This window comes from Dromaius novaehollandiae, chromosome W (assembly GCF_036370855.1).
Source record: "Dromaius novaehollandiae isolate bDroNov1 chromosome W, bDroNov1.hap1, whole genome shotgun sequence".
Lineage (NCBI taxonomy): Eukaryota > Metazoa > Chordata > Aves > Casuariiformes > Dromaiidae > Dromaius > Dromaius novaehollandiae.
Genome location: NC_088130.1, coordinates 35,344,120 through 35,371,700, shown reverse-complemented (window position 1 = coordinate 35,371,700; position 27,581 = coordinate 35,344,120). Strand labels below are relative to the sequence as shown.

The window sequence follows — 27,581 nt, the reverse complement described above, 5'->3', positions numbered from 1 at the left end:
GTCAGTGGATGACTAAAAGCAAACAGTGAAACAAGCCCACTCTCAGAGAGCTCTCTGAACAGGACAGCATACAAAAAAAATCAGGGAGAGAATCCAGACTTACTTGCCACGCTGCAACTGTTGAACTGGTCATGACTGTCTTGCGAAGCTCCTCCAGGACGGTATCTGGAAGCTCTTTGTGAGACTGTAACAGCTGCTTACACTGAACTTGTCTCAAAAGCAAGAACAGACCTGGGTGCTCTGGGCAGCTTTTTAAACCCTAAAACCAAATCAGAACTCTACAAGGTATCAGAAATATCATTTCCAAGTATCAGAACACACTTAGGTTTTTCCATTTGGGTCTTCGCAGAAAACCTAACATTGAAAACATTCCCAGGACACTTGCAAAAGAGCGTTTTCCTCCCCTTCTCTGTACAAGAGGTGGTCCAGGAACTGATGCATGGAAGTGTTTTTTCCTCTTCCTGTTCCCAAAATACATATGAAATCTACCCTAAGTTTTGCATATGTCCAACCTTTAGAGGTTTCTGAAAGCTAGACAGGAAAATGGTAAACCTGTACCTTTCTAAGAAAGGAAAGATGAATAAATCCTTTAGTTCTCTGGCTTCATGATCATTACGAGTACGGGGCTAATAAAAGCAAAAATCTGTCATAAGGCTAAAAGTGATCCTGAGTATTTCCCAAGTGACTTTGGTTCTCATAGCTAAGGTGTCCTATTCTCACTGGAATATAAACACCTTACTAAACATTTCCTGTTCAGTAACAGCAGATAAGAGTTTATTTCTTAGAACAAACTCACCCGAAAGAACAAAGCCAGAAAACTAGCCACCTGTTGCTTTATTCTTCTCAGGTGAAAGATTTGATATGTCTGCAAATCACACTATATTCTAGTTAACTTGTTCAAACCAGGATACATCTGAGAATTTTAGCTCAAATGAGATTTTTTAAGACAGAATGCTTACACTTTTCATCTCCTTCCCTGGCTCACCTTTAAGCAAAATATATTGCTTGGGGGTTCTTAACAAGCTTTTGTGAAGAACACACCTATGTAAGAGAATTTATGACAAAAAATATTCTAGAGGCTTAATTAGCCAGAGATAGGGCATGAAAGCCAATATAAGAGGCAGGTATTTGCTGCAATTTTTCCCCATTAGCAAGTGTGAAATTCACGTTGCCTGTCTCAGACTGAGAAAGTGGGATGCCTGACTCATCATCTCCAGTTACATTGTTTTCTGGTAATTTCGAGGCCAAAACTGTCAACGAGAGTTAGCAATACCAGAGAGTCTGATTCCCTGTTTCTTCCCAAACTGCAGGCACTGACTCTCTTCACACCAGACTAACTATTTAACCAGTGAAACAAAAACTAACCATAACCAACCCACGCCATCACCCTGAACTATCACTGTGTATGTGTGAGGACTTGCAACTCTTGTAAATATAAGACAGGTCAGTAGACATGTTGGTCAGAAAAGTAAAACATCTCCCAGCAAAGAAAGACATAGGAAAGGATTTCCCCCTAGAAAACCAGCATCTTTACTGAAGCTCATTTTTAGGAATTAACTCCTTTCCCAAAGGACATTTTCCTTTGTGAAAATCAGGGACATGTGACTGAGTTCAACTGTTATTTTGCTCATGTTCTGCAAAGTCTTCTATTCATGAAAACATGAAACAGACCCAGATATGTGTACTTCAGGCTTGCTAACACAATAGTTGCCAACTGCATTGACCCAAGACTTTTCTTTTTTTAAAATTATTAAACTTGGATTTGTTTTTCTTTAATGCTATCCTTAATGACTTAGGCAAGTCAATCTTTTTGTTTGTAGTCAGAACTGAATTTAGGCTCTGAAACAGAGAATCAATACAACTCAACCACAGAACAAAAGGCAGTTCACTTCTCTGACAGTCTCCTACCAGGATATGAAGCTTTGAATTTCTGTAATGTTTCACTTAATACCAGGTTACTGAAAAAAGGCAAGAAGGAGACACCAAGTTTTGCTACGATGTGTCATATCTTGCTTGCTTCAACTATTTAGACAGTTTTGGTATTGCAGGTAGAATAATTATCTTGGGTGTGGAGCTGGGGGGAAGAGATGCACCAGCAACCATTGCAGTTAGCAGCTCTCCTGGCATAGACAGTTGCTAATTCATTGATTACCTTTTTGTAAAGCACAGACAGACAAGACATAATTTTAATGCAATTCTACCACATTCTGCCAGCATGCTGCCATCATACCTTGCTACAAAGTGCTTCAGCATCTGAGATCCTACCAGTCTCTTCTAGACCAGTAATAGCTTGACATAGAGACCAACCTTCAAGAGCCTTGTTGTAATTAGCTGGAAGGTTGTTTTCTCCAGCTGCAAATACAGATAAAACACTTCACTATACATGCTGTAGTGCCATACTATGTCACATGCTCACGACCTACTAAGGGAGAGATTAGAAGTGTATTAGTCTGATAGGGCTTCCTTCATTAGCAAGAACATCAAGAGATGATGGAATTAAAAACAAGAAAGGGTGAGGGGTGGGGAAGCCAACCATTATGAATTAATATTCTGAATAATCAAACAAACATGGAATTTTAATTTCTTTGCAAAATGCTAAGGACCTCAAGCAAGAGTGAGGTCTATTAGTATGGTTTATCCTTCTACTGGAAGAGTTATACAGTTCATTGATTATTTGGGACTTTTTTGGTAAACTGTTCCTTTGGTCTAATATCTTCATCCAATCATTTAGATATCAGTTCAGAAGTATTGTTTCAAAAAAGCATTTGAGGCTTTGATGGGGGAGGGTTTGGGGGAGCTACGATCATGTTAATTAACCCTAACTCTGACATTATGATTTAGTATGTTTATGGGAAAAATACAGTTACAGCTCAAATCATTACCAAGGGATTCTCAGATTATTTACAAGCTTCTCAAATTCAGAAGAGAATTGCAAGCTTAGTGCATTTCAATTTTTGAAAGTTTTATATTGTCATACTTTTGGCTGAAATCGTAGATACGAGAGTCATCTCTAGATCCGTTCGCTTTGGCTCAGTGTTGTTTAGACAAACGACAGTGTTTTCAGCATGACAGGCTGCCATTAGCACTGCCCAGGCAGCAGGATTATCTAGAAGGAGAGAACTGTTAAAGGGAACTTGTGCCTGTTCTTAATACATTGGTATACCATCTAGAATGATCTTTACCACGTAGAAAACATAGCCATCGATGGAACCACATACTGTATAAAAGAGATAGCAAGAACAAGGCAAATAAATCAACCAGATCCTTACATCTGCTCCGCACATGGCAGTGGGTAACTATTTGCCACTAATACGTAAGACTCTTCAAGTCCTAAGACAAAGATGCTGCTTCTAAAGCCATCTAATAGTTTTTACATGGCTACTGCTATGCTGATCTGAAGCTGCCACCTGACTTCTGACTACGTAGATTAAACTTCATTGTCATTTATAGAAATAGCAGCAGCAAAAAAAATCCCAAAATACCATGATCCACAGCTTTCAGTCACACAGACTCAATCTTGTCCAACCACCAGTATGAAAGTTATGATGATCATGGATAGGTGCCTACTTCTCATATCAGCTAATTCAAGCTCAGCATTACCCTGACATAGGCAAGTCAGGAGCAACTGTGACCGAAAGGATCCTGCTTCTGTAGCCCTGAACCGTACAGAGCTCATTCAAAAATTTCAGCCATGTAAGTTTTCAGCTCAAAGATTATGAAATTTGTCTGGAAAATAAAACAAGGTTTGAGGATCTCAAAGTAAAGTGTAAAGGATAACGCTTATGAATAGTAGTCATGTATGTACCTGTGGGAAAGTAATTAAAGTTTTAACTTGCAATCCACATTGATGCATCAGAGCATTAACACTGCAGAAGGAACAATGTTTTGGTATTTCACTTTCAAGTGCTACTTTTCAAAGCCCTGAAAACCCCACTAGATTTGCATTTTATACATTTAATGAAGATCATCATTTAACCAGCATACTGTAACAGAACATTTCCAATCCAAAGTCTTAAGCCAGATGAATAGATCTTTTCTGCTCAGTGTCCCTGCCCCAGTGTTCTGTCCCTCACAGAACTTTTTTTTGTCTAATATATGAAATAATAGTTATCTCTCCTCTGACTACATGATAAACAAATTGCCAAAGTTTTCAGAACAACTGTAAAACTCAGTTTTGTTTTGTTTTTTTCCCCTTGTCTGGTTTAATTCAACAGACCTAAACTTAGAGTTGAACTTCTAACTATTATTCTAAGCATTCTCTACAAAACATACGGGTGATTAATCCAAGGGAAGCACATTCTTGCCTTTGTTCAGGCAAGAGTTTTGCTTCTGATAAGAAAAACAAACAAAAAAACCACTAGTATGTTGGAGAAAAAGAACAACCTGGACAGAGATGGATTGCCTTTTGAATATTCTTCAGAGGATTGTTTTTCTGATCTTCTAATGAGTGACATCCTGCTGCCAACTGATTAACTGCAATGTTCAGCAGAACTTTCTACAGAGAACACAAAAGTGATTTTTAGCAGTCTAATGTAAGGGACCAGATGGGATTCATTTTAGGATTGTTTATGGAATTATAAGTCTGCATTTCAAGAGAGAAATTCAAACCTTTCCATGGTTTAAATCAAGCATACATGCAACGTTTCCTGCCACAGCTCCCCCCTGCAAGATAAAAAATGTTAAACAGGTTAGATGACTGATGAATGCAGAACTTTTAAACAAAATACATAGCCAAGATCTTTTTGCCTGTCTTAATCAGAAATATAAACTAAGTTTTTACCATCAGACATCTCCCTTTCCTGCAGGACAATCTAGTTATAAAGAATTATGAAAAGCTATTCAAGATTAAAGCTGCCTTGCTAGTTTCAGCCCCATATAGAAAGGGATTCATTTTCAGGTGCTATTTCAGTTTGGATAATTGCCATAATTTAAGACAATGAGTATTTGGAAAGGAGTTAACAATGAGCACGAAAGCAGGAAAGAAACACTGGCTATTACAAAAAGTGATACTGACTAGACTAGCCAAATTCAACATGCAAAAATCTTAACAAAAAAGAGTTTACACAAGGACACACACACACTTTTTCTTTTTAACCACTCTGGGCTCATTCCCTATAAAAAAAGGCTAATGTGATCATTTCTGGGGATGACACATGGATTTAGAGTTTACTGTTTAACATGGAGGCATCAGCCAGAAATCAAAAGTTCAAAAAACTTTTTAAAGTTTTTGAAAAGAGAGAGAGAGTAAAAAGAGATGCTAAGCTTGTATATCTACAAGTTTCTCTCTTAAGAGCTTTTGAGTCCATTCGGGGACCCTTCTGTTAGCATAAGCGTGTTATAATGACTGCCCTGCACAGCAGGGCTACAAAGACAGCAAGTAAAAGGTCTTGTATAGCTTTTTCCTATAATTTGAGTATTTTTTTCCTGTAAGTTTATTTCAAGTAGGTAAAGGATCACTACCCAATGAAAGATGGAAATAATTGTGTCGGCAACTCGCTCAGTATTTACTTGTATACGTAAGCCTCAATTTTTCCTATTAACTAGTGAATGCACATGTATTGAGGCTTCTTTGTTGTTTTCTGGTTAAGAAACACACACACAGCTTCTACTCAGGACATAAACACCACAGATGTATTATAGCAGCTCACTTACTTTTGCATTCTGTGGCGTATAAAGTGGAACTAGTCGAGACAGGAGAGACCAAAGGGCAGGATTATCAGGGTTACTGGAAAAAGAACAAGGTTATTAGACTTTCCAAATTCCACATTAATCTGGTCTTCTGTGACTCTGTAGGCAGTTGCTATAAATCCCAAAGGGATTTTTTTATATTAAAAAGAAAACACACTGTGGTAGCAAATAGACATAGACAGTAATTTAAAACACACAGTCAACAAAATACCAAAAAGTTATCTTGCTAGTTAAAGAAATGAAGTATACAATATACATATCAATATTTACAGGCAGAAAAGAGAGACAAAACCTAGGATTAAAGATCTTGTCCTCACAGTCTAAGAAATATGGAATTTTAATTGTAGTTTGGGGAAAAACAGTCTACAAGCAGGACAGTTTCTGAAAACACCCAGAGAGAGTACCAGGTACTGCTTGCTTAAAGGCATTGATTAAAATCCTCCCTCCCTATGATGCTTAGGTTAATCATAATGCATTTAAACAAGGATATTTAGCAAACAGAATGAACTGCCCCAGAGGCCGTTAAATATTAAATAAAAGTCCTAGACACTTTTCTAGGTTGAAGGTTCTGCTACCTATGGTAAAAAATACTTTTCTAGAACAATCAACTTATGTAACAGTTAAAAAGCCAACAAACCAGAAACAGAAAGCCCCAAACAAGCCACAAAATTTGGGCAACTTGACCCCATAAATCAATAAAACTTTGTTTTTCAAGCATGCTGCAAGCGTGCAGAGATTTGCTTACTACTCAACATTAAACAAAATGACACATTTATAAGACAATTTAAGACAGACAGAATACGTACCTATGAATTGCTTTGCAGACTTGTCTCCGGACCCCCACGTTTCTACCTTGCAATGCATAAACAGCAGCAGTAATAAGGCACCTCTCATAAATGCTATCTTCCCCTTTGACATGCTTCAATAATTCTTTTAGTGCTGCTGTTGCAAGTGTAGCATCCTGCTTCACCAGCCCTAATGCGCACAGAGCCTTCAGACTTTCTGTACTGGGTTCCTTTAATGAGCTGTTGAAACAGAGGGAGGAAAGGAGACAGGTCATTGGGGAACACAAATTAAACTTGTTAATATTACAGTATTTGTTACTTTGGAGTCCTCTTGCTCCTGTGTATGTGTAGTGAGAACACCTGTGGAAGATCTGATGAGGAGTCAGTGACTGGCAGAGTATGCGGTAGCAGGCCCAGCATGTGAAACTACACACTGACCAAATTCCCACCAGGGCCAGGAATGCATATTCTGTTTTGTCAACAATGTCTTCATGCACAGTAGTCTCTCAAGGTTAGCATAGCTGAGATAAGGAAATAGTGCTAGTAGACTTAAGGGGCCCTTAGGATACAACAAGTTGAGTCCCACCTGGGCATCTGACCCACACGTCTGACCCATGCCTTCGGCAGCCTCCCATCAGCAACTCCTCTGCATGGTTCTCGGGGCTCCCCGTGCAGCTTGCAGTACAAACCCTTTATTAAATCTATCCTGTTTAACCCCTCAGGAACTTTGAGTCTCTCTCTTCACTGGTATCCGACCCTCACTTGCCTGACTTGCAGTCAGGGTATGAATTCCCAATTTATCAATTGTTATGGTATGCTGAATTAATGACATCTTAGTATAGGATGCTGGATCAAGCTAGATCAGTATTTCTGAGATCTTAGGATAAAGAAAGAGAGCAGTGGTGATGTGGTACTTCAGCACTCAAGCTCACTAACTATAAATATTTGGCAAGAATTCACACATTTGTTGCCCTCAGGAAGTAGCCATAAAATGAACAGTGAGAGAACATCCAACACCAACACCTATATCCTCTTCTTGAAGGAGTCTATACTTCTAACTAGTGCCAAACTAGTTGCAACGTTCCTATTTACAACTTTACAACAGAAGTCCAGTCAGAAACGAGCCTCTGGTATAGAGCTTTTCTTTCAATTAGACCGTTCGAAGAAATTAAGCCTCACAATTTATTGCAGCTTAAAGGTAGTTTGAGCACACTTTCCACAATCAATTAAAAATGAATCAGCCTTCACTTCATTATAAGAGGCCGTTTAACCTTGTATCAATAGTATTCAAAGCTTTATGGAAGAACTACTAGATACAGTTCAGCAAATTACTCTGGTATAGGTGGTGAAGTCTAACTCAAGTAAAGATAATCTCTTGAACTTCAACTCTGGTGAAAACACAGACCAAGCTCAGTACAAAACAACCAGAAACAAAGATCTTAACTGATGTACTAATTGAAAGTATTCTTACACCAAAGGTATTTCAATTGTCAAAAGTAAATTGCAAAACCAATTTAAAGGAGGCAAATAATGAAACAGTATGTGGCAACAGTTGTTACTGAGAGTTAAAAAACTGCCATGTCCAAAACATAATTACAGACTGAAGTGCTGCCTTGTTTCATTTATCGGATGAGTATTATGAAGTTCCTTTTCAAGCACCTAATTATTACTTTTGACTTCAAATAAAAGCAAAAACATAAACATCTTATTCTATGCTTTGTTTTCAGTTCCTACAAAAAAAATTCTTAAGAGTTGTTTAAATGCAAACTTGAATACTAGGAAAAAAATTCTTAAGAGTTGTTTAAATGCAAACTTGAATAACCAGCACTGAGTCTCTTACGTGATGCAAAGGCACATCCCTCCCATGCGTAAGTACAGTTTATCATATCAGCTATAAAGACATAGTCATTACCAAAATCCCTATGCCAAGCTGGCCATGAGAAAATACTAAAGGCAGCCCCTTGTACAATGCCCTGCTCAAGCCCTTTAGACCATCTAGCATAAATTCCATGATCTGTTTGAACAGAATGTACAGGGTTTTTTTCTTATTACTGAAATGCCACTGTATACTTTTGCAGGACTGTGCTTCAGATCTAAGTCTAGACAGATTTACTTAGTATTATTTTCTAGAGCGTTTACTATTTTTTTTCCTCCTTTAAACACAAGTGACTAACATCATGTAGGAAGTTCTCATTGTCAAAGTTTATCATAAAAATAGAACTCTGCAGTGACTAATAGGATGTAGGAAATATCAGCTCCCTAGCTAGTTAATCATCAGTTATGCAGGATTTAGAGCGTACTAGGTCACGGACCTTCACTATTTCAGTAACTTTGAGAATCTGCTGGCAAGATGGAGACAGTACAGCCAGTATTGGAGTTCTGTATTGACAGATATCTGCCCTTAGAGGCTGAGATATTAGACCTTAATTCATAGCTACTAGGAAATTAAAATGAGCGAGGGGTTTTTAAGTCTCCAGAGGCCTGAAGAAAAAGACATTCATGATGCAAGTGAACAACTGAAAAAGGTCTGCTTCGCTTCATAGGGAATGTACAAGACTGTGCTCATCTGTGATGCCTGGAACACATTTTTTCTGGGAATTTCTGACTATTTAAACTTAATTTGTTTTTATTAGCCACGTAGATTTATTACAAAGAACATAAGTATTCCCTAATGAGTAGGACAACTACAAGTTAACATCATCTTAATGATAAGCCTATTAACGCTACAATGCAGAAAAATTAGACACCCAAACTGCCCAGCCTACCAGTCCCTCCACTATACAGTGCTTTTTAGTATAGAACACCACACAGGACCTAAAACAAAACGGACAGCTAGCATTAATAGACTGTAGGGAACACTATCCACTCTTGTTTCTACTTCACAATACAAAGCACCTACCTGAGACCCAATAAAAAAAGTAGTCTCAAGGACTTAGCAGTACAATCAAACATTATACACTGATTATTTTTCTTTCCACTCACCATTTAAATAGCAGAGTCTTTGCAGCATCCACTTTGTTCTGTTTATATTCTATTATTGCCAAGGCAGTCAGGATATGGGCTTTATCTTGTTCAGACTCAGCAACAGACAATGCTCTCTCATAGGCTGGTAAAAAGTCAAGATTCAGAATTAAAGTAGGAGAAAAAAGAATACAAAGATTATAAAGCCTGTGGAAAGGCATGCTATTAGAATGCATACACAGAGAGGCACTGATTTTATATTCACTAAATTTTTCACACCTCAAATACACCTCAAATCGTAGGCACAGGACAAAAAAAGTTGACTAAGAGCTTAGGGAGCAATTGTGTGTTAGAAAATGTCAAATTTAAAAAGCTGTTTAGATTCTGGGAGCTGTTTAAGATGTAGCAAGTGGAAACAGATCTGAAAAGTCAATATCCCTATATTGATTTAAAAGAAGAAGAAAAGAACACCATCTAAGGATGCCCCTGTGGTAGTTTACTTAGGAAACTGTACTTGGTATGGACACACACAGCCCCAGTTACAAACTGGGGATGATTTAAAATGCTGAGCTGGCTGCTCCACTGTGAGTGCTTAAACTTGTAAACTGACAATTCAGTATGCCTTTTAGAAGCCTCAAATCTTAGCTATAGAGTGCTTTGAACAACAGAGTAGTCTCCTATCTAAAACTGTTTTTTCCAGAAAAGTCAATCCACTTGAGACCAAGGGAAGCTTAGAACACAACAGTTCAGTGGGCAAAAATTAAATACTTATAATGAAGAAACATAGCTTCCTTAAGTACGTTAGAATAGTTCTAGCAGCCTGCTTAGTCTACTGATTCAAATAACTATGGAAGTTCTACTTTACTCCTGCATTACGGACTAAAGAGTGCGGTGAGCTGAGCTACAACTTGGTTGGTTAGACAAACAAATTTTGGCAGTATTAATCTTACCAAGTGCCTGATAGTGCCTCAAATTAGGCAGATGCTTACCTTTAATACTTTCTTGTAAGAGCCCCTTCTTGAAGTAGGCTAATGCTATTCCCACAATGCCATGAAACTCAGTTAGGGGTATTGATGTGTAAACTTCAATGGCCTTATCACACTGACCAATGCCACTGTAAAAATAAAGTGTCACTGGTATGAAGATGTAGCAACATCTGCTATGACTCAGACAAGTTGTCTATCCAGTCCAGTATTCTATTTCCAACAGCAGTTGTAAGCAGACATACGGAAAAAAGCAAGACTAGGACAAGAATGTGCAGTATTCCCCATCCTCCTCTTCCTACACCAACTACTCTCCCAGACTACCTGTTGCATGAAGAATAGTGAAGAAATCCCCACTATCTGCGAAAGCTGTATTTAATGACGTCACCTTATGGTCAACACAGTGAAGTGAGGAGGGAGTGGGAGAAAACAGCGAAGATGAAATATGAGCATAAAAAAGCAAGCCAAAGTAGAGAGGCATGTGTGCACATACATATACACACACACACACACACGCACACCGTTCTTGTTCTAAGACTACCATTGAAAAACTCATACAGGATTGTGTTTTTTAGAACTAATTAGTAGTTACTGGAGCTTTACACTTGCTAAAGTTGCACACAGGAATCCCCATGCATGCAGCCTGGATCTGAGACTATGGGAAACTGAAGAGCCACTCCTAAGATCCTCCTTAAAGTTAAACTCCTCTCATCCTAGAAGATCCAGTGTCATGTATCAGAATTTAATCATATATGGAGTGTCCTTAGAGAACTGACAAAATCTAATCAGCAGAGCTTGAGTTCTCTCTCTTCAAAGAGCACTCTGAAATCTTTACCTGTTTAGATTTGTGACCCTGTGCTTCCTCAGGACTATAAGAAAATTGTGAAAGGAACTTACAATTCTAAGTAAACTGCACTCTTCAGAAGAAAGGTCGCATCCTTGCACCTAACACCCCAACCACACATGCTTCAGGTTATACTGGTCAATGCAAATACAAACGTCAAGTAGAAAAGATTGCTGATCAAGGTTGAAGCAGCTACTTTACACAACCTAAGACTAGCTGGGTTCAGATCCATATCTACAGTGTGGAGATCATTAAAAAGTTCATCGTTCTGGAGACCATAAGACCACTACATTGCATGGAGACTGCATTAAGGTGTTCAAGGATCAAACTGGGGGGAAAGAGAATCACTGATCTGTTATAAGCTGTGAACAGATACAGCAATTCCTTGTAGTTTGTTATGTATGCTACAGGTTTCTGAAGCACCTATACAGTTAAAACTTGTTTATAGTTAAAAATGGTTGGTTACTATATTCCTTTCTAGAGCTACCTTTCGCCTTTCAGCCTCACCCATGGTTTACACCACTGCATTCACTACATCCAAAGCTGAAGTTAGGAGTTGAAATAATAACACTTACCACAGTGATCTGCCATAGTTCTGCATTGCTATATTATATTTTTCTGTATCTTTAGAGTTTTTCAGCAATGAAGCCGCCCTTGAAATAACCACAATTATGAATATTTACCATATGACTATAACGCACATATTTTGACATTTGTTCTCAGAGCAGAACAGATAAATGTGTTACGCAGAAGTCTCTTACTATACTAATTAAGCACAAACAGAGCTTATTTTACAAAGTTTTAATGCATTAGCAAACATGCTCAGCAAACACTATTTCCTTCACCACCACCTCCTCCTATCTGAAAGGGAGAAAGCAGAAAATAAAAAACAAAACCCCAACAACCTACAGTAATTAAAGTGAGACAGAGACAGGAACTAAAACAAAAAAAGAGGCTCCATTAAAACAGTTCCATCAACAAATTCAAGATTACATCAGGGATCTGTTTAAAAACAAACAAAAAAAACCCTTAAATCTGGTATAGTGAGTTAACCAAATATCCTGGTAAGAAAGACACACAGTCTTGGGACACCTTTATTCTTCCAGTTGTCCATTCCCATATAACAACATCTCCCTAACCCCCTTACAGTACAGTTAGCTGGGATGTACTTTGGAATTTAGAAAATAAAGTTTATTACAGGAAAAGGAAAAAACCTAAGTTTTTCAGCTGGTATGGAAAAAGAAGTCAAGGAGCTTCTATCAGTAAATATCCCAGGATGTATAGTTTACCTCTGATAGGCATCTGTTGCCTGCCTTTTTAGATGCAGATATTCATTCAAATAACCAAGCATTGTGAAAGCAGATGCATCATCTGGATTTCTTTCTAGAAAAGCAGAATTGATGGTATAAGAGAACATGATCAGAAAGAGCTGTGAAAAAGTATTAGAAAAAAATGTTGCTACATTGATGCTACAGTGTATATACATATATGAAGCACTTTGCCAAGTGCTTCTGTCAGTTGCTCATTGGAATCATTTTGATAGGCTGCATGCAAATAAAGAAGAGATAAAGACCCACAGCATCAGGCTAGCTCAAAAGTATTTCAGATCTTATCACACAGATGTCACTGACAGGCCCAATATACTGTTTTTCAGCCTGCAGTGGCTTGGGTTTTTCTGGAATGAAATAAACTATCCAGCTTTTATTCATTCTAGTAAAATACTAATAGAACTCTAAGGTTTATTTTCAACAGTACAACTTTGGAAAGCTTGTGAATAGTTAAAGCACAGATTTGTCAGCTATCATCCCACTCGAGGCTTCTAACAGTTCTCCACACACTAGAAGGGGTCAGACAGGTCCCTCTTGCAATCTGTTTAAGAATAGGCATTTTATAAGCAGAGAATACACACATTCTCACACTTTTTTCATTTTAAGAGCTTGCACCTTATTATGTAGCTCACAAAAACCAGTAACAGATTACTATTCGAAGAATTTACAACAATAGATAAAAGAAAATCCACACTTGCTCTACCCATACTCCTGGCTAGACAGGCACAAGCCTACCCCCATAAGGAACAGTTCCCAGCCAGTGTGGCCTCCTAAGAAAAACTTCAGCAAGACACAGAATATTAACGCAATGGTGTGCATCAGTTAATGAAGTTATACAGCATCCAGGAACAGGCTTATGCCCAAACAACATGGCGCGTGGGCAGACGAGTTGGCATGTATCTGTGCCTATCCATACAGGCATACCCAAAGGAAATCTGTTACCAAATATTTGGTGACAGATATGACAAGGTTTTGGTGTTGTTTTGCCCAGTCTTTGAAACAAAATCTAGGGGAAGAACATGAGCAGAAAGACCGAACTCATATCACTATTTCATCTCAGTATGATCATAAGAACCAGTAGCCTATTTACCCTATTTTGGTTGTCAATTTTACAGTTCAAAAGCCTCTCCCCCAACCCTGCCAGATCACTCTTCATCAGAAGTGGTACATTCATTCATTCTGAATGCATCTTAGTCAGGTTTTCGATAGTTCAATGAGGCATTTAAACTACCTACCTGTATATTTGCTCAACACCACCTGGGCTGCTGGAATAGCATTCATTTGAACAATGTTGTACAAATACAGCTCAGTGTTTCTGTTGCTTTTATCCTGCAGTGTTGAACATACCCAATGGGCATAGCCTTTTGCTCCCTCAGTCTCAAGAAACAAACAAAGAAAAATAGGAGTCATTAAAACTGCTTGAGCAACAGTGAAATATTTAAAAAACAGAATTGTTCTTGTAATTTTTAAGGTAGAGCCTCAGCTAAAAATATCAGGGTCAGTGTTTTCTTCTTCTGTGTAACAACACTAAATGGAACTACTGCAAACACAGTTGTTACGACTTGTCATTTGGGCAAAAGAATTCCCACATTAACATATATTATACTGCACTACTGAAGGGATGACAGATGAGAAGAGTTACAAAGAACGTAAAAGTCATCCACTTTTGCTTAGAACTCAGAGTAGTGGCAATATCTTTGCTCTCTCCTGGAGCAGTTGTAATTTATGCTTTTGATTTCTGTCCAGTTTTGAGGAACATCAAGAATGCACTTTCATGACTTGGGAAGCAGATTTCTCAGACCATTCAGACTATAGCATTTATTAAAATAACTGCTTGCTTTTCAGTGTCAGAGCAGGCCAGGAACAACATCATGGAATCCAGACAGTCTCATTTAGAACAAGACCCTAACTGTTCCATCATTCAGTACACGCCTATTTAAATAAATAAATAAATAAATAAAAACATCACCTAAGTCGAGAGATTAGATATTTAGAATCTGCAGGACAAGACAACTATTATACTCACATGCATGCTAAGTTCAGTTGTGTGCCTGAAGAGATCCATAGTATCATAGCTGCCTACTTTCTCTGCAATAAGAGCCTACAGAGAAGAAATTGCTGTGATCAGGTACTTCAAAAATTATGACATTAACAAGAAACACATCGGAACACATCACTTTAAACACACCTTAGTTATTTAACATGAAGACATTTTCTTTTCTCATGCCCTCGAAGAAACATTGTTTTAAAGAAGAAAAACATCAAAGGGAGCACAAGCAGTCTGCACCGCATCAGTACTTGAAACTTAAGGTCTGCTGCTGCTACTTTACATTCTTCAGAAAAAATGTTTTCTTTCCTATGTTAATACAATCTATAATAATATCTGACAGGAGCTGAATTTTGACATGCGATGGTGCTAGTTCTTCCCTGGAATTCAGTTTCGAGTAGATATTAGCAGATCAGCAGCATGGGATTATAGAGGGCATGTATGGTGATCATAATAGTAGAAATACCCTGTGATTTGTACTTATTGTCAGATGATAGATGCCCTAAATTATCAGTAAGATCATATCCAATCTACAGTGGTAGAGGGAGGAAGTTACCTATAAGGACAGCTTTTACATCAGGTACATCAGAGACTTACTGCTTCAGGGCCTGAGAAGAGTTAAGCAGTGCCAAACAGTGAGCTTGTGATACAGCTGAAGTTTCTGAAGTAACTACTATGAAGACAGTGCTTTGTTGAGAAAGCTCAATAAAAAGCTTCAGAGCACAGAGCAGTGTTCGTTTATACCAGCTAGTTTCTTACACAGCTTTGCAACAGCATCAGCCACGTAAAAACATTATACAAAGACATATGAGTTTTCAGTAGCTTTCCCTACACAACACCATGGAAACACAGGGTTCCATCCGTCCCCTGAGGAAGTCGTTCCCTCTACTTAAAAGCTTACATTTAATTTTTAGGAACATGCTTAAGTGCCAATGAAGAGTAACTAAGATGAAGTCTAAATCCTCTCTACCTTGTTTAACAACTACTTTTGGTGCACAGTTTTATAATTTCTCATGTCCTACCTGCCCGATCCAACACATTAAGTAAGAAGGCTCCAGAGACTGGGCTGTCTTGAAGGCCTCATGAGCTTGCTGTAGAATCAAAGATAACAATTCTATTGAACTGTCTGGCATACTAAGACAGCACTGTTGAGTATACACAGTTACTGATATGCAGTAATGGTTTTCACGGACAAAATTAGGTCAGTGCTAAAAATATCTACTGTGCCATACCAAATTACAATGCAACACCCAGAGAAATTAAAGCAGTTTAGTCTTACTGAAAAGGTCTTTACAAGACTAAAACTCCCTTCCCTTCCAAATCTACTTCCTCCTCGTAACAATAAAACCATTTAAGCTGCCAAATTTAATTAGAAAAGCTAGCATTTTAAAGCCAGGCTCTGATTTTGGAAATTTCTATTTCTTCCATGAAAACATAGATAAACAGACATCTTTTTCAAAGTTGTTAAGCTGATTTACCACCTGCAAGTGATGTTTTGCTCTAGCTTGCATATGGTCAGTGTTCTTCCCTCAATGCAGCACAAGGTCAGCAAAGTCTTAGCATTAATGGCCTTAGAGGTAAGTAATCTGTAGGATCAAATTATTTTTCTTAAAAATAATTCTCAGTCTGATCACCACATTTCTCACATCAAAAATTTCAAAGATGTTCTGTAATTCTGACCAGCAAATAGGATTAAATGTAGTTTGAGCTGCATAACAAGTCTGGACTTCATTTAAATACTCTGTAATTTTTCTCCAGAGAAACCCTGAAAGTCACACAGAACTGTGGCAAATCATATGATATGCTGATGAGCAGAAATTAGCTACCTACGGGAAACTCAAAAATTTTAAGTTCAGTTTACTTGTGATCTACAAGTATAGAGTTCTTCAAACTTGGTATGCATTGGTTTGACTAACTACTTATCAGTCCTTTGAAACAGTTTTTATTTCATAAAATTCTTTGAAAAGCAACCTCAGCAATTTACAAAAAGGTTACTCAACTTCATCCACTCCAAAACAAATATTTAATTCATCTGTACGACTCAGGTATGGTACAGTTGCAGATTTTATTTCATACAAAGGAAGTATATTCCTTGAATCTGAGAAGGATGCTCTCACTGTTTGCCCATACTTCTGCTTCCATATACTCCCTTAAAAAAAGTAAAGGGAAGCTATATTTGAAGATAAGAAAAGGGAATTACCTCAATGTTTCCAGTTGCTAGATACAAAACCCCCAAGTTGGTCCAAGCAACAACATTCTAGACAGAAGAAATAAAGTTAAAATCAACATATTATTGCTATACTCAAAAATAACTCCGCACCAGGGGAAAGAAGTTTTAAATGCCCACTTGAAACAGATGGTAGCTGCCTACAGCACTTACGATTTGCTCAGCTTGAACAGATTTGATGAACGAATGTTGAGCAAGAGCATAATTTCCAATAGCTGGAAAAGAGAAGAGAGCTAGATGTAACTGCGTTTTATGAACAGCATTAGTCAAGTTGCCTTCTAATTTAGGACATTATACAGCTAGGGGCTTCACTGAAGACTCACCACTACAGGAAGCAACTACACCAAGTGCATTCCAGTGAAGATGATTTTTGCTGTCAAGCCTCACAGCTTTTTTGAGACACTAGAAGAGAATCAAGCATGATTACATCAGTAGAAGAGCAAAAATTATGATTTAATACACTTGCTTATTCAGAGACTTAGATTTTACTGAGGACAAAGATTATGCATAAAGGCATCAAAGCTGATTTAAATTTTATAGACTATATAAAAAAACCCCCACAGAGGCCATACCTGTAAAGATTTCTCTAGCAGTTCACTGATCTCATTCATGTCAGTGCCCATTGCTGTCAGGTGCTCTGCTTGTCGATAATAATTTATTCCTAGATCACACCATATGTTAGGCAAAGGCATCAATTTTAAAGCTCTGCCGTAACATCTACAGAAACATGAATTAGAGAAGCATTATTCATAACCTTTCTATGTGAAGACTAGAAAACTGAAAAAATACACAAACCAAGTAAATGTGCATAAATACAAACAAAACCCAGAAAACAAGACAAAGTCAATGACAACTACACAATTATAAATGAAGCAGGAGTGAAAGCTGTCAGACACTGGAGTGGGGTTTTTTTGTTTAATTCAGACAGTCACCTTCACAGAATCTATCCTGGTCTCAAGAGAGTCTGCACTGCCCACCAGTTGCGAAGCCACGAATGTATAATATATCAAAACTACGTTAGGTGTAATATGTATGTTATCAATTAAAACAAACATCACATACATTATTTTAGTCATTTGGGAGTTAAATGGACTTCACCTAGGAAGTATGTTATTTTATACAATTCTTTGAAAAGCAACCTCAGCAATTTATCAAGAGGTTATCATGTCACAGTAGAGATTTACTAAGCAGCTGTTTTTCTTGTCTGTCTCAACTTACACATCCAACTGCACGAAGCTCAGAGGGAGCCACAGAAGAGGCCGCAAGAATCCTATAATTATTTTCTATTGACATGAGCTTCCAGGGCCAGGAACAAGGAACTTCTGGTGTAATCTAGATCCAGTACTGAGGGCTAGAATTGATGACATTTTTATAAGAAAGCTTAGAGTAGTACCTTGGACTTTGATAGTCCTGGGAGAATTAGTTAGCAACTACTGCAACTTCTGCATTTAAGATAGCACAATTTGTTGAATGCCAGGCAGGATGTAGCCATGCTCTGGAGATAGAGGCAAGAAGCAGAGCAGTGCTACATGACAGTGCTGATATACATGGTGGCAACCCTGGAAACATACCCTGAAATGAGTGGTGTAATTTGGAAGAAGTGTGAGGCCCCATCTATCCACCTCCTAAATCTTCACTCAGCATGCAAGTGCCAAAAGCATGTGTTTACTTTTGCTCCTTCTAGTCTAGAATACTTGAGACCCTAATAATATGCACAACTGCTGAGAAGCACTCAAGAGTAAAGACTGTTACCTTCCTCCCAGGCTGAGCAGCTCACTTTTCTTCAGCATCTGTTTGTCTGCATTTTTACCAAGAAGGGATCCTAGAACTTGAACATTCACTTTGGTCGGTGAAACGACGTGCACACTAGTACATGTATCTCCAAGCAGCTTCCAGAGGGAAGATACATCAGGACGGCACTTTGTTGCTCTGTAAATTAATGATTTTAAGCAAATGCACGCAACACCTGTTCAGACATTGCAATACCCTTTTCTGGAGGGACAGGGGGAGAAATAGACAGAGACCAAGAGAAACAGACTACAACATGCCAATGTATCTCAACTTCATTGAGACTAAGAGACAGTTCTGAAAATTAGCCATTATTTAGTGGCACATCAATTAACTACACCCACTTTTGCATTTCAGAGCATCATATTTATTACAGACATGAGCAATTTGCAGAGGCCTGATGGACCCTCCTAAAAGAGCAGCTACACCAAGGTTTAACTTAGGATACTAAAGCTGTTCTGTCTGAAACAGAAAAAAAAAAAGATTGCGGAAGGGATGAAACAACCTCCTCTCATCCACCAACTTTGATAGGATCCCCCTCCCCCAAATATAAGGGTGACAGCTGAAGAGGAGTATGTGTGATTTCACACTTGTACTGTAACCAAAGGACTCAGTATCTTTAAACAGAAGACAGAAAAAAAACCAAAACTCTGAGACTGTTTGAGTGAATGGTAGTTAAAGTCCAGAATGCATTATTCAAACCATTTTCAGTAAGCACATGCTTATTTCTAGATTAGAAGCTTCGTCCATTTGATTTCAAATTTAACTGAAAGTCCCCAAACATTAAACTCTTACTCTTCTGCCTGCCAACCCACAAACCCAGTGGGAATTAAGTATTTTAATATGTAGTACTAACCTTGTAAAAAATTCAAGAGCCTGCTCTATGTAATCCACAGCCTTCCCATCAAGATATTTATCAAGGGCTGATCTTGCCAACATGAGATAGCACTCACCAAGTCCTGAAAATAAGACCAAAAAAAAAAAATCCTCTATGAAAAGATGCCTGCACGGTACTGCCTGATAAAGGCAACAGGGTGGGAGGGTGTAAGGCCTGCTCGGTGTTCTTCTTTATGTAGGGATTTATTTCTTGCATACACTATGCCAAAACCAAAGACCCACAGAGACAGACTCTCCTGCTCAAGATACTTTGCTTTTAATCTACCCTAACAAGCATGAAGTGTAGAATAATTTGAGCATTAGAACAAATATAGGTCATTATTAAAAAAAAAAAAGTATTTGTACTTTGGGCTTAACTAGAGCACCGACGAGAAAACCACTTTACATAGCTAAGTCTTTGACAACTAGAAGGTACAGCAACTTGCAGTTTACACTTGAGTGAAAGACATTATCAAATCATTTTCAAAGACAAAACATAAAAAGAAGAATGTCAAGCTGGGCAAAATGGGAAGTCTACTTTGGAATGCCATGGTTTTTACTGAGGTGATTGAAGCCAACACTATTTAATCTTATTTATGTAAGATTTTACCTCATACTGAAACAATTCCAACTATTAAAGGAACCGCATCTAATACCACAACTCCTAGCATTTTGGAACTAGTAAGGTACTGCTTAATTTATACTTTTGCTGGCAAAAGCCATCATTCCATCTTCTAGTAAGTTACCAAAAACAAGTCTCATGCATTCTTGGTATTTATTTGCAAAGTTCTTAAGCTACCTTGCCCGTACTATCCTGCCTTGTGCCTATATCAACTACTAATCACTGCAGATGCCATTTTCCTTTGTGAATTACAGCACTGTGACAAGCATAGTTCACTCAAACTAGCTAGCATCATGTTTTGCTAGCATCTTAACTTGCCCCCATTAGTTACTTGTCTCGACTATGAAGAAGTGCCAAGATCTTGACCTCTCCAGAGGTCAAGAAACTCTGTAATCTGAAAACAAAATATATAACTATAGGGAACAAAAGCAGTTAAGAACTATGGTGCAACAGGCACAGGACAAACATACCGTTTGGTAACACCAAATAAAGAGCTTAGAAAAGACACATTCAAGCAACATCAGTGCAGTTATTCTTTCACCTACTACATGTGCAGCAGCTCAGTTCAGAAAATATCTAAACTGATCCCAATGGTACCAAAAGTACACTGGTGTATGTTTCAGAGGGTTTAAAGAAGGTACACTGCAGATAGCAGAACAGGCAGAGCAAACATTAGACATTCTCTAAGATGAAGAAGATTGTTTTTAGACCAGAAGTAGCATCTGCAGCTAACGAGTCAGAGATTATGACATGAGGCATGATGAGAGAAGATGTGGGAGATTTAAGAATACATACATAGGGAGCTGGGGGTGGGTGGGTGGGGAGAAAAGTATTTTCTTGATGGAGTGTGTTTATGTCTTCTCTAAGCACTTCATTAGAGGAAAAGCAACATCCACTGTCACCTACAGGCCATAAACAAACACATATGTATACACAATTGTATATGACTCCTTTGCAAACTGCTACTGCCCTCAACTGATGCCTTGCTGGCTGACAATCAATAAAGCTGCCTACCCGCAATTCTCTCCAGTTCCATCATGGAGTTTTTGCCACGTCACTTTAGTCTGACATATTCCAAGAGACAAAATTTAAGAGGAGGAGGTAGAGGGAAAACTATCAGTGGCCTTTTCAGATGAGAATCTTCTACTGGTACGGTACTAACCAAACACTTCTGATTTAGTTTTAGAATAATTAGCTGACATTCATCCAAAAGACAAAGGCCTTTTACACAATGAAATAACATTCCATAACTTAAAAACTCACACCTGTACCAAGCAGGGTGCAGCCTCTGTATGAGAAGCAACTAAAATATAGAATTATTCAGATAGATGTACAGACTGAGAATGATTGAAGACTAAATAGCATAGATGATGTGAACAGAACAGTAATTCACTGGCTATCAAAATTTCACCTGCTCCCAGTATTACATATCCTGAGGATCATGGTTCAATATCACTAGGAAAGAGGAGTTCCTGTTCCCCTGTTCCACCCTGCTCCCAGCTACATACTAAAGATGCCTATCTACAGCCACCTCTAACACCTGTGACACTCCTCTGGATAGGTTGCTGCTATTTTTAAAGGCTTGAAGAAACTCACGGAAGGGTCTGAAACCCCAGGGTTAAATACAAGAGGTGAGGATCGCACAGTCAGGAGCAGCAGATGATGAGCACAGCCCACCTTTTAGAAACTGCAGCCTGGCTCATTGCCTATTGAGTCATACACAGCTTTTGACTACTTAAGTGGAACTGCAGCATCTTTAGCTGGCTTCCACTTTCAACTCCTCTACCATCTGGCTTGGTAGCTGCACAGGAATCCCACACATCGGGATTTAAGAACTCTTCAGATATCTGTAGGTTACTACACACTAGCCTTTTTTTTTGCATGTGGCTCACAGTACTCTACACATTCCACACCCAATCCTACCCTTCCACGTAGGCAAACCTCAATACATCTCAATAACCTCTTAATGAGACTGAAGCACTACATTGTGAGAAGGGAGAAAGAGTTAACACTTTCAAATTCAGACATATTACCTTTCAGTGCAGGCACGTACTCTTTTGTCTTTTTTAAGATTTGTTGATACGTAGCTATAGCATCTTCGTATTTGCCTAGAATCTGTTCAATTGCTGCAGCTCTGTAAATGCTGTACACAAGCTCTGGATTCAGCTCACTGGCCTTTGTGAAGGATTTTAGAGCTGTTGTGTAGCTACCTCTGCTCAAGTAGGCCTCCCCTAGAGACTCCCAGCAGTTGGCATCTTTTGGATCAGCTCTGAGAGCTGCCTGCAAACTGAAGATGTCAAGATATAAATTCATTTAAATAAAATGCACTACAATTTAACAACAACAAAAAAAGAAACTTTCCTTGCATTATGTATTCTAAGGACACACAAACAGAAATGTACAATTATACAGAGCTTTTAAACAAGGCATAGTAGCATTTTCATCTTCATAGCGCACATTATACAAGTTTAGACACTGTACCTAATTTTGGTTCATTATTCAGTGCTATACCGTGCTTGTCTATGATAAGGCTGTCACCAAGCTTGTTAGCACAGAACACTGCTATGGTGAAGAAACTACATTGTGCTAATTCTGGAACTGGAGACAGATGCAGCTTGCTCATTTCCTATTGTTTGGTAAGGCCATCCTATAATTAGTTAATTTATTTTCAAAATCTGCTAAGATCAAAGACTATTTTACTGGCATTTATGGGAAACTGTTTAAACCAACTACTACTTCTCTTACTCAGCCACTGCTTGTGATGGCTGACCAGTTCTCAGGTAGTAAAGTCCACGATGAAGCCAGGCCCATTTTGCTGTACCAGCACTTGCTTTTTCGGTTACTTCATTCAAGATTGACAGAGCAGTGTCCTAACAAAGCACCAAAAATGCCAGGTTAGTACATATCCATATGTGAAGAACAAAGTTATTGTTTAAGAAGAATACTTCTAATCCAGCAAGTCATTAGCCTGTCTAATCTGTTAGTTACTATAATGAAGAAATGTTACAGAGTCTTTTTTCCAAAGCCAGCAGGCTGAGTGGCAGAGTAAAGGAGGAAATTATCACATCTAAAGATGTCTTTTCGAAATAGACAGTAGCTTCCTGCAAATTTCTGTAGAGACTACTTTCAACTAGGCAAGGGTTAGGAGCAGCACCCTTAACTAGACAAGGGTGCAAGTCTTTGCAGCAAGTCAGATATTCAGTCTGACTCTCCAGATGTTCCAGCAGTCTGTCAAAGGATGCTGGATGGTTATGGATGCTTTCTTGCTTTGTATCACCATAAAACTAAGAACCTTTTTTATATGACGCTATATAAGAAATTAAAAAAAAAAAAGTTCTGAGGACTTTGTATGTTTTTTTCCCCCTCAAAGGATCAAGGGAGTAGAAGGAGAAAAGTAGTGGCACAAGTCACACATGAAAAGAAAACTTACCATCTCTTCATGTTCTCTATTGAAAAATCCTTCCATCTAAATCACATTTTTCATCACTACAGTGTTATGCTTTACTCCTCCACCCTTCTCCACAGAGACACATAATCCAAAATTGAGGCATAAAACTGAAGCTATAAAAACTGCTGAGCAATGACAAAACATCTGTTTTTAGATCCTATTCTCAAAGACAGGAGAAGTCTGAAGTGATTCCTCAAAGAGTGAGATTAACAGAAAAACAAAACACCAGTAATCCAAGACTGTGAATGTACAATACCATGTCTCCAAGTTCCACGCTCAAGTCTACAGCTGCTGTTCCTGATTCTTCATCAGTTCCATCTAGTTCAAAAGCTTTTTTATAGCAGCCACGAGCTCTACTTTTGTCTCCAGCAATGTCTCTGTAGTAGTTACCTAAACAGCAAAAGACACTTCCCAAGTAGCTGTCCAATTTTGCAGCCTATAAGGAATAATATGAACACAATTTAAGAGTGCATTTTGAAGGATTATAAATACAGATCCAGTGATAATTACTTGTATGGTCTCTGCTTATCAAGTTATTTAAGCTTCTCCTGTAATACATAGAATATTTAAACCTTGTTTAAATCTCAATTTTAGAAATATTAAAACATCTGCAGAATCTGCCAGAAACTTCACAACACAAAGCATTTTATATGAAGTATATGAAGTACTAACAAGCTAAATGTGTTAGCAACAAGCAGTTCCTTACTATATAGCATTTTTAAGAGGTTTTTATTGTTTGTTTTTTTTTTAAGGTTCACTTGGCAGACTAGTTTATACCACAGAAATCCACAACTCTCAAGCAGCAGAACAACTTTGGCAACAATGAAAAAAAACGCTCACATAAAATGCTTTAGAATTAAAGTATTGTTCACTTCAGATACACTGTCCAGTGCCCTCTGTTTTTATCAAACAAAAAAACATAGGCAATGGTTCAAGATGCCAAAACCTACAACACTCACGCAGTGAGTTTGCAATCTCTACATTCAGGCTTTGTATACTCGCATGTTCCCAGTAACGATGCCAGATTACATCTTTTCTATTCACATTCTTATCTACGTGCAGAGAAAAAACCACAACCAAAACCCCAAAAGATCAGGAAAAGCGTATAAATCAGTGGATTTTTGCAGACTTATTTCCTTGGATAAACTTTGAAACCTTAACACCATTCCCATCCTTTTCCCTTTCTCACTTTTGTTCAATTTGTATTTTGGCCTCCCCATTTCAAAATGCCTTCAAAGTTCTACGCTGGACATCTATAGGCCTCGACTCTACAGTCCTAGAGGAAAGAAGATCGAGAGAATAGTCACTACATTTGGCTACATCAAAGGCCAAATGAATTAGGTGAAAGGAGGAAAGAAACAGGGAGACTCCAAGTAATTGCACAGCTCCCCTGCAATGTCTTTTTGCACAGTTGAACTTCTCAGTTTACAGGCTCTGGAGGCTTGTAATTGGTAATAAGTGGACTGAACAAGCAGCCTCTCATTCCAGGCAGTGTATTTTCTATATTTGGATTCTGATACAGAAAAATGCTAATTCTACAAGAATAGTTAGAGAAGTTTTTACCTTCAAGAAGTGAGTGAGAGTTTTTCCTTTGTCTTTTTTTGTCTCATCACTCATGAACCAATATGTGAGCCCCAGATACTGATGATACTCTGCAGTTTCAGCCTTTCTTTCAATAGCATCTTGAAAACTAAGTAAAAGAAACAAAGGCCAGATCAGACAAACTCTCAGAAACTGAAACCCACTGTATTCTATTCTCCTCCATGTACCCCCATTAGAGAATCAAATGCAATACCTTTTTTCTGCCTGTTCATAGTTCTTTTGGGAATAATGGATCAAACCCTCAAGAGCATGGGCCTCAGCCAGATCAGGGTGGGACAACAGAAGCTCTTGTGAAATCTGCAAAAGGATATTATTCTTCCCTAGTTATTTTCATATGAAATTAAAAGTTTTGCTAAGCTTATAGCTTACAACACTGTACGAACCTTTGAAGCTTGATCCATTAAACCTTTGTTTAGATAAGCCCGACCTCTGAAAGCTAAAAGCACTGGATCACTGCTTGCACCTGTGATCTAGAAAACCAAGTAACAGACACAGTCAAGTTACTCTCTCTCCAGATTAAGAAATCAAAGATGTTCAAAGCAGGAACACTGCATGACAGTAAGGACAGGAGGGGAAAAAAACCAAGAAAACCCTACACACACACACACACCCCAAACACCCAAGAAAACCAACATTTAGATTTACATAGGAGACTCTTGAGAAGCCTTGGAAAGAAAAGGATTTTTGGTGGAGAACAGGTAGCAAAGGATAGAGAGCAAGGACAAAGCTGCAGAAGTCTAAACAGTGAGCAAGTACATACACTAAACCATGCAGCATAACAGCGGGAAGACTGAGTAAGAGAAGCAACCTCTGCTTAAAGCTTTACCAGTCAAACTTCAAGCAATTTGCTCTTGTCTATAGCGACAAGTACACAGAGGACAGAGAAGTAGCATTATAACCATAATTCAAATAAAGACAAACACAAGCCACAGAACTAGCAAGAACCCAGGAACACTCAAGCAAGACATGACAAGGTCAAAAGGGGCAGCTTTAAAAATTAGAATGGCCAGTAACAAAAAGTTGTAGGAAAGCCTAAAAAACAGAGAAGGACAGACTGTTTTCTCTACCATAGCTGGTAAAGAGTTGTCTAAACGTCACAGAAAGTAAAAAGGAGGGGCAAGAAATACACAGCTTGAGTTTTTAGTGCATAAAGCTGAGACCATGTTTTTGTAAAACAATGTTTACATCAACGAAAATACCTGTTCAAGAGCATTTATGGCCTCTTCTGCAGCATCAGCATCAGCTATTTTAATCAGAGCCTCTGCTTTCAACTGAAGGATAAGGTTTTTCTGCTGAAGACCAGGACTCTCGAGAGGTCCAAGAGTTTTGAGAGCTGTTGGCAAGAGAAAAAGTTTCATCAAATAAAAATGGAAAAGGAACAATAAAGAGGATCACTGTTCCCAATACCTTAAAAATCTTAACTAACAATTTTTAAGTCTAATGGAGCACCACTTGGAGTTAATTTTTTCTTTTATTTGGGCTTTCCCCCTTATTTTACAGAAACTATTCTATATTACCCATGTAATTTCAAAACTTCAACCAATTTTATAAAGGTGCTCTCAGACATATAAGAGAAACTGAATGTCTTCTAGCTGCTGTAGCATTGTAAATTGAACGCTACATTTTTCAGATCCAAGCTCCAAAGAAAAAGCAACTTCAAGAAATAAACTGTTTTACATTTCACTGTTTAATTAAAAATGTTACTATTAACATCAAGGATTTAAATTTGTACTTGCAACTGTAGTATTGGTTACTTCTCCAATAAACAGTAAAATCTTGCTCATCTCAGAGAAAGAGGACATCTCTGTTGAGCTTGAGCATTCCCCAAAGGCAAGTACTTGCTGAAAAACTCCAATTAACTCTGTTTTCACATAAAATGAACTTTTGTATAACTTGATACAGCCAATTTGTCCTAGTATCCTGCCTCTAACTGCATGTGTCTAGAAACAGTGCAAGACCAGGGCAAGCATATAGTGATACTTTGTCAGAATTCTCTCACTTTCCACCAACTTGCAACTCAGTGAGTTCCTAAGGCAGAGGTATTATCTTCCCACTTAAAAATTCTTGGCTGATTTTTCTATTGTGAAATTTCTCCACTCACTCTTCAGACTCAAACCTTCAGCATCCACAGCATCTTTTAGCAAGGCACTCCATAACTTAATTATGCTTTGTTTTAAGAAACAAACTTTTGTTTGTTCTGAGCCTGCCAGCTTTTAGCTTTGTTTGATACTAACTAGTTCTTGCATAGGAAAAGAAAACCCTTGACCTCTATTTATTCTATTCTATTTGTTATAACACCATTTGTAATTCCACAGATTTCAACCTCATCTCTTCTCTAGGCTGAAAAAGGACTTTCCAGGCTATTTAGTTGTTCTGATATGA

General features: G+C 38.1%; 1 protein-coding gene across 3 annotated transcripts in view; it reads right to left on the bottom strand.

Annotated features, from left to right (window-relative positions):
- SKIC3 (SKI3 subunit of superkiller complex) overlaps positions 1-27,581 on the bottom strand; it is a 52,335-nt gene that overhangs the window by 9,000 nt on the left and 15,754 nt on the right. For all 3 annotated transcript variants that reach the window (XM_064500222.1, XM_064500223.1, XM_064500224.1), the window contains exons 12-38: positions 26,399-26,532; positions 25,583-25,669; positions 25,393-25,496; positions 25,161-25,287; positions 23,854-24,033; positions 22,895-23,019; positions 22,183-22,436; positions 19,508-19,610; positions 18,616-18,792; positions 17,436-17,580; positions 17,187-17,265; positions 17,017-17,078; positions 16,837-16,893; positions 15,659-15,727; positions 14,616-14,690; positions 13,825-13,966; positions 12,551-12,644; positions 11,837-11,914; positions 10,424-10,548; positions 9,456-9,579; positions 6,495-6,713; positions 5,653-5,725; positions 4,609-4,662; positions 4,384-4,495; positions 2,978-3,106; positions 2,231-2,352; positions 104-259 (exon numbers count right to left, since the gene is read on the bottom strand). In XM_064500222.1, the coding sequence (XP_064356292.1) occupies positions 104-259; positions 2,231-2,352; positions 2,978-3,106; positions 4,384-4,495; positions 4,609-4,662; positions 5,653-5,725; positions 6,495-6,713; positions 9,456-9,579; positions 10,424-10,548; positions 11,837-11,914; positions 12,551-12,644; positions 13,825-13,966; positions 14,616-14,690; positions 15,659-15,727; positions 16,837-16,893; positions 17,017-17,078; positions 17,187-17,265; positions 17,436-17,580; positions 18,616-18,792; positions 19,508-19,610; positions 22,183-22,436; positions 22,895-23,019; positions 23,854-24,033; positions 25,161-25,287; positions 25,393-25,496; positions 25,583-25,669; positions 26,399-26,532 (3,206 nt within the window). The remainder of the gene's footprint in view (positions 1-103; positions 260-2,230; positions 2,353-2,977; positions 3,107-4,383; positions 4,496-4,608; positions 4,663-5,652; positions 5,726-6,494; positions 6,714-9,455; positions 9,580-10,423; positions 10,549-11,836; positions 11,915-12,550; positions 12,645-13,824; positions 13,967-14,615; positions 14,691-15,658; positions 15,728-16,836; positions 16,894-17,016; positions 17,079-17,186; positions 17,266-17,435; positions 17,581-18,615; positions 18,793-19,507; positions 19,611-22,182; positions 22,437-22,894; positions 23,020-23,853; positions 24,034-25,160; positions 25,288-25,392; positions 25,497-25,582; positions 25,670-26,398; positions 26,533-27,581) is intronic.